The sequence below is a fragment of the Juglans microcarpa x Juglans regia genome, chromosome 2D, assembly GCF_004785595.1.
Source record: "Juglans microcarpa x Juglans regia isolate MS1-56 chromosome 2D, Jm3101_v1.0, whole genome shotgun sequence".
Lineage (NCBI taxonomy): Eukaryota > Viridiplantae > Streptophyta > Magnoliopsida > Fagales > Juglandaceae > Juglans > Juglans microcarpa x Juglans regia.
Window position 1 is genome coordinate 7,765,240 of NC_054596.1, and position 13,457 is coordinate 7,778,696.

At 38.9% G+C, this 13,457-nt stretch overlaps 1 protein-coding gene and 1 pseudogene across 1 annotated transcript in view; one reads left to right on the forward strand and one right to left on the reverse strand.

Moving 5' to 3' along the window:
* The window catches only part of LOC121248272, a 28,116-nt gene extending 16,239 nt beyond the window's left edge, over positions 1-11,877 (reverse strand). Inside the window, exons 1-3 of the mRNA XM_041146678.1 lie at positions 11,872-11,877; positions 6,125-6,134; positions 2,317-2,326 (exon numbers count right to left, since the gene is read on the reverse strand). Coding sequence (XP_041002612.1) covers positions 2,317-2,326; positions 6,125-6,134; positions 11,872-11,877 — 26 coding nt within the window. The remainder of the gene's footprint in view (positions 1-2,316; positions 2,327-6,124; positions 6,135-11,871) is intronic.
* Positions 11,878-12,181: 304 nt separating this feature from the next.
* On the forward strand, positions 12,182-13,343 carry LOC121249204 (annotated as a pseudogene).
* Positions 13,344-13,457: the final 114 nt, after the last annotated feature.

Sequence of the window (13,457 nt, forward strand, 5' to 3'; positions counted from 1 at the left end):
ATCATTAGAAGATGTATTATCTACAGTGATTGTAAAAATGTGATCAATGTCCCAATCCATCATGCTGGACTCTAACATCCAAGAAATGGTCTAACAAAACATAATGATCTTCTTGTTAAAGACCCAATTTCGATTAATGAAATGACATATAACAAACATATAATTCATGTTTTAACCCAATGTCCATATATCGATAGTCAAACAAACTCTTTGACCCCTCAACAAAACCTTCAACTTTTGCTTCTCTTCATTGTATAGATTTATACAACATTTTTGCAAGATGGTTTGAGATGACAAGGTGTATCTAGACTCTAAAATACTCAGGAGTTCACCAAATATCCGATGCTCCACAAGCCTAAATGGCAATTCACATTGGATGAAATAATTGACAATCATCACCCTTAGGCCCCGTTTGTGTGCAAGAGTATTTTTTGGTATTCTCAAATATTTTATTTCTAAACATCACTCAAACACAAAATACTTTTCAATTTCAAATTTTTAACTTTTTCATATAATCATTACCTAATTATTACAATTTTTTCAAACTTTCAAACAAAACACAAAAAATAATACAACATTTTCAAATTTTAAAACAAAAATTATATTTGAATAATATTTTATATTTATAATATTTTTATTCAAAATTTTTCTCTCTAATGGGAGAGACTTGACAAGAAAACTGAAAGTGGTGTGTCAATGATGAAGTGCAATTTTTATAACGACGTCCATATAGTCTCGAGCAATAATTGCATCAGGTTTTGGGGTCAATGAGATCAATATGTTCAACCTTTGTAAAATGATCACATACTAGAGACTGGTTGCTAGCCATCTTGGCTCTTTTTGCCTTTGGAGGGAGGGATGATGTGGGGTTTGCAGTATTCATAGATAAAGACACTAAAAGACTAGTATTTTCCTCCATATCCAATAATATATGAGTCGAACCACCAAAACTAACATTAAAATTATCTTCTATCTGTTTTAAAAATAAAAAATAAAGAAAGAAATATAATAAAAATTAAATCAACAGCTAAAGAAAATGATATAAACAAGTTTGTATATTAAAGTAAAGGAAATTTGAATAACCGTAAGACATGACTTGTTGGATCTATTAATAGGAAATGCCAGTAATCATATCCCATATGGTTCTGGTAATAGAATCAGTAACAGTACTAAAAAATTAATATCAAGGTAAGCTTTCGTATACAGGATCATGACAAATTCTCCAAAGGCTGTACCGAATTAAGAGACTTTTGATATTAAGAAAGATTAGTATTGCTGGAGCAAATCAAGACAGATGAGGGGTACAAGATCTCAACTTATATATATATATATATATATATATATATATATATATATATATACACACACACTAGGTAGGAGCAACGTGCAAAACACGTTTGTCTAGTTTTATGAAATGGTTATTTGTAAAAAATAATATATTTTTTTATAAAAATGATTGATTTCACTTAATAATTTAAGGCATAGTGGAGAAAATAAATAACTTAATAATATTTATTTTTCTGATAAGTAGAAAAGAACAGTATTTTTTTTTACAAGTAGAAAATAATAGTATTTATAGAAATGATATCTATTTTCTTCCAATTATTATTCTCATTGATAAAAACTAACAGAAAAGTTATCCCATTAGTTGGTTCCTTATAAAAATAATTTCTTCCTATTAAATCATTCTAATTGACTAACACATCTACAGATCTACTATAATACCTCACCAACATTAGATATGTCTATAAAAACAAAACTCTTGCATTCATGTTAAGCATTGGATGAAAACAGAAAAAAGAGAAACATGTATGAAATAAAACCAAAGCTTACATGCTCTAAGATTATGATTTTTAACTGATATGATGAGCATTATTCATACATCATACACCCTAAAATCAATGACAACCAAGCATATTAGAGAGAGCTACCTTCTTCCAGACACAGCTCTTCGTCCATATAACACTGCAGACAATACTCCAAGAACAGCACTAGAATACTCTGCCAATATAGCTCTAGCACATATAAAAGCTAATGAACGTTAACTATTGACAAATAAAGACTATGAAGAAAAAAGGATATACATTATAAAAATTCCAAAGAAAATATGAGCTATACAGTATTTTAGATCAAGTGATTTAAGAAGAAGCAAATATCAAATTCTCCACAACAAATAGAAATCAGGAAAGGGGATCTAGACATAATCCACGGGAAAAAGTAAGGTAGAGAACATATATTCATAATTTTAAAGTTAAAGCTCTTTGGGTCTTTACCATCTAAAATGGTTTGCAAAAGTCACCCAAGTTTCTCGAGTTCTTGACAAAAACATTCAGAATAGAGGATAGCAAAATAATAAAAATTATAAACATTTTTTTACTGATGGAGGCTGGTTAACAAAAACACCCAAGGGATATTTGTTTCTCATTTCAAATCTTATGTGTTCATAAACCTGCAAAGGCATCATAACAGAAATAATGTATTCTTTTTTAGATATTAGATAGAGTGCATCAACTTTTATGTTTGTCAGAAATTTTAGCCAAAAAGCATGCTACTACATATTTAAAAATAGTTAATGGAGATTTCACTTTGCTCGAGAAAAAAAAAAGAAAAGAAACTAACCCAAAATGAAAAATTAGAGTCCAATTAACTATTATGGCTGGTTGAGTGTGATCATGCCATAGACAAAAATGACAAGCCATCATAAGAGGTGGTATCTCTTAACCCAGGCGTGTTGTGAGGTTATTCAGAACAAGCTCAGGCTTGTGACTGGTTGGATTTCCATGATTCTTAATATCCTTGCGTAAGAACAAGCTCAACCTTTTCTTCCTCCAAGGTTCCCCATTACCGAAAATAAAATAATCTCAAACACAATATTTACCATCATTTTCAAATTCATAAAAGTTAGGAATTTAAAAATACTACTTATCAAAGAACAATCAAAATCATAATCATAACAGTAATAAGAAATCATGCAAGCCGTAAAAATTAATACTTTAATAAATCAATCCCACAAACAAAGATTCATCTTCCAGAGGAAGAAAAAAACGATGCCCAAATCCCTCTCAAACTGAAATTTGACATCAACTGGCTTAAACTCAAATTAGATTTTTTCATGCTTAGCTTCCTCAAGGGATACATATATCTGCAGGGCGGTAGAATCAACATTAAAGCAACCAATGTTCTTTAAACCGAGAAATTGAAAACATAAACTCAGAAAGAAAAAACAAAAAAGAAAAAAAAAAACATTTTACCTATTATACTTGTTTTGATGCCTTTCAACGCTTTGATGTCTATTTTGCTTCTAGGTTACAGAGAACCTAATATTCAGTAGCTTTATTAAAACCCATTTTCAGAAATAAAAATCAGTTATTACCTTCGCTTTGTCATTGTCCTGATCCCAGCTGAATTATCTGAGTGTAACATATTTCAAAGTCGAGTCCGAGGACACCTTATGTAACGCCCGTCCTTGTGATGAGATTTTTTATAAAATGATTTTAGAAAGGACGACGAGAATTACCGTTCGATTTAAAATTTTTCACTTCCATATATAGGGTGCAAGACTTTAAGTTATAAAATAAAATGTGCTTTGAGAATAAAAGATGTTTACAGCGGAAAACATTAATCTTAAGATAAAAGGGCCTCTCATATAGTTAAAACTCTCATGCCTAGACTTTCGTGCTCTTCCCCTTACGCCGTGTTTGTCCTGACGTGAACTGCTTATTCAGTTCTTGTACGGGGAGGGGCATACATAAAAACTAAAATAAGTCAATGACTCGTAAGCATTACTTCATACAGTAAAATATAATAACATAGGCTTTCATTCCTGCATTCATCATTCCATACATACTATACGTACATGCATACGTGCCTTCGTTTGAAAACGTTACTAGACGAGAATTTTCTTTAAAAATTGACTTTCTTTTCGTAAAACGTTTTTCCCGTTAGTGTCTTCATTTCTTAAAGAATGCGATGCATTCATACATTTATACATTCTTTCTTATCACTTTCATTGGTCGGTACACATTGTTACGCCCCGTGTGTTGGGGTTAGCGATCTTTTGGAACCGGACTCCGCCATTGGCCACGGGTTGGGAATTCCTTTTCCATCAAGGGCAGCACTGGGCACACAATCAGTACTACTTACCCTGCATTACAATCTATCCAGTTCATTGGTATCTTTTTCATTCATTCATATGGTCGTTACGTATTTTCATGCATTTCATTTCAGTTCAGTCATTTTCATTTAGCAGTTCATTCATAGAAAAATGTCATTTGAAAGCATGGGCTTAAACATCAATTTTTTTCATGGCATCCATAAAGCATCAGTTTATAGGGACCTTTTAAAACAACATACTTTTTTCGTGTTGTTTAAAGCATCGCTTAAAGCTCGAGGCATAAACCTCAACATTGATTTTCTCATAAAATACATACAATAAGTACTGCGTATAGTCACCATTCACATGCTTATACTTAATACTTTGATTGCGTAAAATGGCCTGCCAAGTAGGGTCGTACATACGTATACCTTTGAACACTTAGCGAGCTTTCGTAAAACATCTTTCATGTCGTTTCATAAGGCATCGTAAAGGAAAAATATTTCATTTTCATTTCGTATATTTTAGAAAACTCTAGAAGAGTATGAACGTAATACTTACCTGGACTCCATGATACTTTCATATCATGCAGTCCATTCATGTAAGTGTCAAATGGTAACCTACATGCATACACATAACCTTAACGCCATTCTCTATCTAATGCATAAGTAACTAAACTTAGAATAGAACTACACTTCACTTGAAAAATCTCTCATTCTATCCCGTGCTCTTACGTGCCTTTTACTATGCTAAACCCTTCAGAATTTACTTATAGTTACTATCTCTTCCAAACTTAAGGTCTTACCTCTAGTGCTCATCAACCAAAGTGAACCCATGATTCACTTTAGGATACTGAGACCTTTGTCTTATTCTTACTATTAACCACATTCCGACGCATGATTCCGACTGACGAAGTCATGCATCCCAATATTAGACAATCCACCCATCACTACCTTTATGCATATTAGCTCACACTAAATTCTCATTCCCATCCATACAGGCCACACGGCTCTAAGCCAACTCTGAGGCTTAAGCACCGTGTGACATGCGTAGGATAGATTACCCATTACATATGGTGAATCTATCCTGCACATGTACCCTACCCCTTTATCACTTAAGAACAACATATAATTCGTTGATCACATGCTTGTAGGGACAAGTGCCATACTCCGATACCAACCTTCTCTTAACTCGACTAGCATGACTTCATGCTACCTGTCCCTCTTGACAGTTCATCTCAACACTTACACGACAAGACTCCATTCATAACTACACCTTACGTCACGTCATAGCTTGAGACTACTCCCAAACTACACCGTGACCTTGTCATGTCACCTGGCATCCCGCTACATCACTCTTACGCTAACTCCTTACTCATCACAAGCACAACTTCTTGTTTAACTATGTCACGAAGTGACATGGCCCCATCATGCTTCTGCTGCGCACTCTTACACTTGTTCTATCACTTCGCACATACTCCCAGCCATAAGTCAACTACATGGTGATACCTATCACCTCAGACTATAGGCCACATCGCAACTACTTTGGGACACTGTTCCATAGTTTCCGACACTACTCATCACGCTTTACGCTCATCAACTACACAATCATCCTTATCTTCACGACATGCCACGCGGTGTATCGCTTCACCTCATGGAGTACACTCCACGTGTACTCCGTTCATACACGCTACGCCACATCACCACTATGGTATACACGCCATATGGTGCATTACTCCACCACATGGAGTACACTCTACGTGTACTCTTCCCTTTCCACACTACGCCACATCACCCATACAGCACAGTCCACAACACTACATATCACAGTTCCCAATTACGCCCAACACTTCACATACACAGCACATCATATCACCATACTACACATCGAACTCTACAATTACTAGCAGTATAGTCCATAACCTAAACAACCAACTTACATAAATAACGAGGGATAGAGGGTTATACCATCGTCGGGGTTGACTCGTGAGTTGCTCGCTGACCGGCACAATTGATGACATCAGAATGATCGTACGTGGCAGCTAACCCACGTACAGTGGCTATTTAGGCCCTTGAAAATGGCTACGGGTGCGGATCTGGAATGGGTTGGGCATGGAAAGGCTTGGGAGGACCTTGGCGAGGTGGTGCGGCGGCTCTACGGCGGCAGATCTAAGCCGTGAGGTGGAGAGGAGCCGTGGGAGAGAGAGAGGGCTTAAGAGAGGTAGGGGCTTGGCTGGCTTGTAAGAGCTCGAGGAGGAGTCACGGTGGTCAGGGGAGGTGCTCGATGGGGTTAGGACTGACGCAAGACGGCTCTAGGGTAGTCGATGGCGGTAAAACCGTGTGAAACCCATTTATGGGTTGTGAGTGTGTGTGTGACTAAAAGGGACAGTGAGGTTCGTGGTGGCCAGGTCTGTGAGAGGTGGTCGCCGGTGTGAGATGGTGGAGGTGTGGTGGCCTGGGTGGCCGCATACGGCGGCATTAGAAGCTACGCACAGTGAACCCGTGTGTGAGAGGCTGCGTGTGTATGACGCAGAAGGTGGCTGCGAGATGGAGGCTGGGTTCGGTTGTGGGAGCTCGTTGGCGTGAGAGGACGCCGATGGTGGTGGCGGTGAGGCTGGGCTGGGCTGAGGGAGAATCAGGTGAGAGGGGGAGCTTGCAGCGTAAGCGTGAGGGGGAGAGAGAGAGAGAGAGAGAGAGAAAGAGAGAAGGAAGGGAAAAGTGAAAGAGAAAGAGAGGGGGCTTGGGTATTTAATCCAGACCATTCATCTTGGGATCCTCAAAGCGATCTAATGGTAAGAGATTAAACATTATTTTAACTTAAAAACACTGAGATGAATTAAGATAGAATATTATTTAAACTAAACTTTAGTTAATAAAATAATATTCATTCATCATTAATAAAATGATGAAGTGTTATCTAATATCTTTAAATGAATAAAACCATTTAATTAATTTAGAGTTTTCAACATAATTTAAATCTCATAATGATATTAAAATGATTTCCTATAATTATAATATTTTTGAAACTCTTCAAAAATATTATAATTGTCTTATTTAAAATCAAACTTGGTTCAATAACACTGGAAATACCTCATTTCTCCTTTGGCAAGTGAGAGTACCTCAAGTACTCTCACTACTATTCCTTAATTTATTATTACTTTTCACCTACTTTTTTACTATTCATTACTTTTTACCTATTATTCATTATTCTATTATTACTTTTTCACTACTATTCACAAACATTCTCAACACTTCTCAGGTATTCTCACTATCCAAGCGTAATTAAAATATTCGAAGGCTTTAAAACACTGAACTTACTTTAGAAATCACCTATTATCTTTAAAAACATGCTATCAAAATTCGACATGCATAACGAGACTCGTGACCATTAGAAAGAGAAAGGAGCGGTTTGTTACACCTTAGATGCAGTTGAAATAGGAGTTGGAATTTGCGAGAGAGGCGCGAAGACAGCCTCTTTCGACAACTGCAATGGGAGAATCAAGAGCAAATCAACATTCACCAAAGCAAAATAAATATCTACCCAGAGATATAAGACAAAAGAGAAAAGATCGAAAGAGAAAAAAATAAAATAAAATAAATTTGCCTACCATTTGATGCACCTACAGTGGCTCCAAATCCTCCGCTTCTAAGTCGTGGTGGAGGAGATTGAGAAGAGAAATAGAAGATATGGGTGACTCGGCATGGTGTAGAGCTTGCTGACGGCAACATCGGTTGTTGAGAGGGAGAGAGGGCTCGGGGTGGGCTGCAGCGCAAAGGAGAAAGGAGGGAGAAGAGAAAAGAAAGAAAGAGAAAAAAAATTAACTTAGGGTTTTAACCCTTCGTAGCGTAAAGTCGTAAACAAAAAAGGAAGAAAAAGGAAAACAAACCTGAAGAGAGAAGAGGCAGAGAAGAATAAGAAGAGAAGATCAAATCTTGGATCATCTACCACTGCATGCAAAGCAAAAAAGAAAAAAGAAACCATATATTTTGTTACGAACAAAAACAAAAAACTCAATGATGCAGAAAACGAACCTGAAGAAAGGTGACGCATAGATGAAGACAAAAAGAAGATGCAGAGAAGAATAAGAAGAAGAAGAGGAAGAAAAGAGAAAAATGTTACTTTCAGTGAGAAGAAGAAACAGAAAATGAAGAGGGAAGAGAAACAAGAAAAAAAAAGACTAAGAGAAAAAAAAAAGAAAAAAAAAGGTAAAGCTGCCGATTTATCGGTTTCAAAAGGCCAATTTCTCCTTGTAGATTTAAAGTTATTATAATGGAATACAAATGGACACAAACAATACAAATGGATGAAGCAGACGAAAGAACAAGATAATGGGGAGAAGGAGAGAGAGAGAGAGAGAGAGAGAGAGAGAGAGAGAGAGAGAGAGAGAGAGAGTGTGTGTGTGTGTGTGTGTGTGTGTGTGTTTTGTGATTTTCATCTGGGGAGTTGATCCCAAGTATGAAACAACGTCATTTTCAATTTACAAAAACGACGTCGCTTTGAAACAGTAAAACAAGCTTTTAAAATAAAACCGATTACAGATACCGTAACCAAGTCCAAGTGAATTGAATAATATTATACTTTTCCAGGTCCAATCTGAGCAGATAAGAATCCTGATTCACCCAAATTTGGAAGTTTATAAATAACGAGAGAATATAACCTTTTTCTCATACTTGAGGATTGCTATTTATATCGAGAGTCTTGGGGGGGGGGAATCGTGCCTGCCCCCATGTAGCCCATGTTCTTTTTATTAGTCCTTTTGTTAGTCATTTAATGAAGCATGCTTTGCGACATTAATGTGGCATGTTGCTCGGGTGGTGATGCCATTAATGCAACGTGGTTCCTCTATTTTTCTTACTCTGAGTGTCTTCGGTGGTCCGTTGATGTCGCCTTGTCAGAGAATGGAGAGTCTCCCTAGCTTTCCGCTCGTTCATGTGGGCAGGTACTCAAGGGTTGGACGATGTTCAAGGGATCTCCAGGACGATGAGTTCCATCCCCCTGTAGTCTCCTCCCATGTGGGGGTTGTGTCCAGATGAGTCTATATGCAGGCCAGGCCGAGGGGCCTATTTGTTTTGGGCTTGGCATTCTTTTCTTATTCTCTTAGTTGCTCCTCACAAGCCCACTAAAGGAGAGAAAAACCCCTTACAGTTACCTCGTCAATTCTCATATGACTCGTACGGTGGGAATTATTTTTAATCTTAAACTCGTCTTGATGTCAAGGCTAGGGTCGCCCTTATATATGACACGTGTTTTGCTCCGAAATCTAAGGTGGTTTCTTGTTGCTTGGCAACCCTATAAACGTTTCCCTTTTCTACCTTTGTTGGCATGTCTTTCGGTAACTATGCTTGTATTCGATGGCATCCTTTCAGTTGTGTCAGTATTGATGGTGTCAAGTGGCTCTTTGCCTTCATGTAGTTTCGTGGTGCGAGTTTCTCAGAATTCAAAGTGTCTCATACCCTTTTCTTTTGCCACAAGGCGTGGGACATTAACCGATGTTTCCTTTATAAGCGCAATTGGGCCATTGTCTTGTCTTATTTCTCCGTACTGTAATCTTCTCGCCCTTCTTTTCTTCTAACTTCTCATTCTTCTCCTTGGACTCCGTTCTTCTTTCTCTGTTACTTTCATCATTTTCATCAATGGCCCCTGAGAAGACCGCATAACCCTCAGTTCCCAATGGGGCAGAAGCACCTGAAGTTAGAGATACCAGACTATCTTTCTTGGGTAGCACCTGGCGTTCAAGCGTCCAAGCTGTGACGCTGGCATCTCTGGCCCACACGAGGGTGTCGTCAATGCCAATGGTCACTCTTCCACAGTTGCTCTTTTTCTCACCATGTTTACATGTGGCTTGAGACTGCCTTTCCCTCGTCCCGTTCGTGATTTGTTGGATCGTCTCGATTTGGCTTTGTCCCAGCTTCACCCGAATGCTTGGAGGCTTTTGATTTGCTATAGCATCATCTGGCAAAGAGCTTTGCTGGAGTTAGACCCAGAGAAGGCTGACCTCACTGGCCGTGAGTTCCTCCTTACCCACAATGTTTTATGGCTTAAGGGGAACATTTGCAGTTTCAGGACGACGCATGCCCTTATTACTTTGGAATTGCAATACCGCAAGATGAAGGACTGGTCTTCCTTTTTTTTTTTTTTTTTTTTTTTTTGTGTTTGGCAGCGGAGAAATTCTTGATTGGTCACGTGAATCGTTACGAGTTTCCAATTCAAACTGATTGAGGGAAGGGTCCTGAGGATATGGCGATGCGTCCAACGGTTACCCCTGCTGAGTCGAGGCATATCTCCATAGTAAAGGAGTGAGTGAAGAAAAACTTTAACAGCGTCTTCTCGAAAGCCCTTCTTTCAGAAGAGAGCATAAGGCTCTCTTTGCCTCTCCTAGGCCATGTATATTCTTCTTGACGATCTTGTGACTTGCCCGGCCTCAGGTTGCCCCTGTTCGAAAGCATCCCTTAAATCCTCTTCCCACAGGCAAAGGGAAAAAATCTTGCTCGGAGGGGTTGGGGTCGACAACATACCCCTTTCCGGAGTCTCGATTCTTGAAGGGCTAGCGTTGGCTATGCCTGAAGCCTATCATCCCATCGTCTTGTCAGTGCAGGTGGAAATGTCCCGTCGTGCTGTTGATGTGGAGGTGCTAGTGGAATCATCTTCTTTGGAACCGTTGGTGAGAGACACCCCGACCGAGGTCCCTATTGTGTCCCTCACACCACCCGGTGCCCATGGCGTGCCCCCGGAAGATGGTGACCTTGCAGTCAGGATGCCTTAGCGGGCTAACGAGGGGCAGCAACCCCCGAGCGTAGATAGGACAGTCTCCTCCACTTATACTGCTCGTTCTGCTGCCAGCTGCCACTCTTTTGAGGATGAGGTTGAGGTTCGCTCAAGGGCCCCCGACTTTGAGGTCGCAGCAATGCCTTCCGCAGCGCCTTCGTTTGCAGCCGCTGGACGGGACAATCCAACTTTCGTGGCTGGTGGAGAGGAGCCCAAGCCACTCAGAGGCTTGGACCTCATTATTAAGAGGGTGGTCGCTGCCGCCTCCAATAACTGCGCCGCAGAGGTAGAGCACCAAGTGAAAGGTGGGCTCTTTTTGGATGTTGTAGTCAGCGAGGGTTCGACAGGTCTGTGTGAAGATCTGCACATCCAGGCGGGAACAATTGTTGAAGAGCCAGTCCCGACTCTCGTAGAAGGTGTCGAAGGTAAGCCTTCAATCCTCACGACCAGGGAGGTCGCTGATGGAGCTCGTCGAACTGAGGCGACCGTACAAGCACCCGATGGGGAGACTTTAGTGGAGGTCATCCCCCTTTGGCCTGTGTGGAAACGAGGGGTGTGGCTCAGAAGCCATCAGCCAGGTCATCAAATGTTTATCTAGCTTCTTCCACGAGATTTTTATTGCCTTGTAACTTCTTTTCCAATCTTGTTCCTTTTGTTTGTTTTTTTCTAGGTTCTTTTATTGATCGTTCCTTGTTGGCTTCTCTTGTTGTCAGAGTTCCTCTATCTGGCGGCCTTCATCGTGGACGTCCAAAAAGCCATTGAGCAGGAAAACCAGGCCCTTCGCGCGATGACCCGATCTGCTCTACAGTATGCCCATGGCGAGAGGGAACAACTAGAGCAAGAGTTGAGGAAGGTCCGGCTTGCCCTGGAGGAGGGTAGCAAGAAAATTGATAACTTAGTCGCCGTCAGAAAGAGCTAAAGGAGAAGACGAAGGAAGATGCCAAGAGGAGGGGGGCTTGGAGTGACTTGTCCCAGATCTTCAAATATTGAATATTGAGAGTCACGGCCTTTACAAGCATCTTGAGTAATCATAAAGCTATACACATACTCTAACAATCAACCCAAATAGCTCATTATAATAATCATAACCAATTAGTATATCCTGGAAAAATACATTTAGTAGTCTGTACAAAGATGTAGTATCTCCTGCTATAATTTCAAGATAGCTAACTATTTTTCTATTAAAACTATTTTTTAGGTAAATATTCACACGGGATTAGCCCATGAAACTCACCTTCCAACTCCTATTTGCAGGGAAGGAGATGTCATTTGCCCAAGGACTAGATATTAATTTACAGAATTGGTGATAGAACTCATATAAGGATGACCATAAGTGACGCATGGATGTTCATTGTCATATAGTCTTAACCTTCAATGGAAATTCTAAATTCTGCGTGCAGGAACTTCACTGAAAAAGCAGATAATTCATCTCTCACCAGAAATGCTGGCCATGAGCACAAAAAAATTATTCTGGACCTACCCTGATGATTTGACTCTGCAGAAAACTATTTTTGAACTTTCAGTAAGAAATATCAAGTCTCTAAAAGTGGATGAATGGCTGCTTTGCAACTCAACTTATGACCTTGAGCTTGTCGCATTTACCTTGGCTCAAAATATTTTACCTATAGGTCCAATTTTGGCAAGCAACCAGCTACGAGACTCAGTAGGAAACTTTTGGACACAGGATGCAACTTCTCTTAAATGGCTGGATCAACAGCCACCATGCTTAGTGATATATGTTGCATTTGGAAGCTCCATAATTTTTTACCCAACCCAGTTCCAAGAATTGGCTTTGGTGCTCGAACTCTACAACAGACAATTCTTGTGGGTCATGCGGCCAGATATTACAGATGGGATAGGTGATGCCTACCCAAAAGGATTTCAAGACAGAATAGCCACTCGGGGGCAGATGGTGGATTTTGTAGCGCAACAGAAGATTCTGAACCATCCCTCCGTTGCTTGCTTCTAGACATTGTGGTTGGAACTCCAGGATTGAAGGTGTTAGCAATGGGATTCCATTCTTGTGCTGACCTTATTTTGTTGACAAGTTTCTTAACAAGAGTTATATTTGTGATGTTTGGAAGGTTAGATTGGGTTTAGATCGAGATGAAAGTGGTATAATAAGACGAGAAATCAAAACGAAGGTGGAGCAATTTCTGGGCGATGACACCTTGAGATTCGGTTTGGATACACAAAATATTTTATTATATCTCATCATTATAATTCTTTTAACTTGTAAATAAAATATAATAAACAATTCAATTTTTTTAAATTTATAAATAAAAATTATATTAAAAATATTTTAATAAAATATTTTATTTAATTATTAATAAAATATTTTATTTAATTTCATCTAAACTGTATAATTGAATGAGTTCTACGAGTAAGAGCTTTGGATCTCAAGAAAGTAGTCACGACAAGCATCAAAGGCGGCAGTGCGTCTCATAATAGTTTAAAGAATTTCACTGAATGGATGAAAGCCTAGAGAAGTTCCTCGTACAGTTTCCCGACTTGATTTGCACCTAGCTTTTTCTCTCCCTTTTATCTTTTTTTTTTTTCTTGAGATTTTATGTCAAATAAATTACTTTAAAAGAGAAAA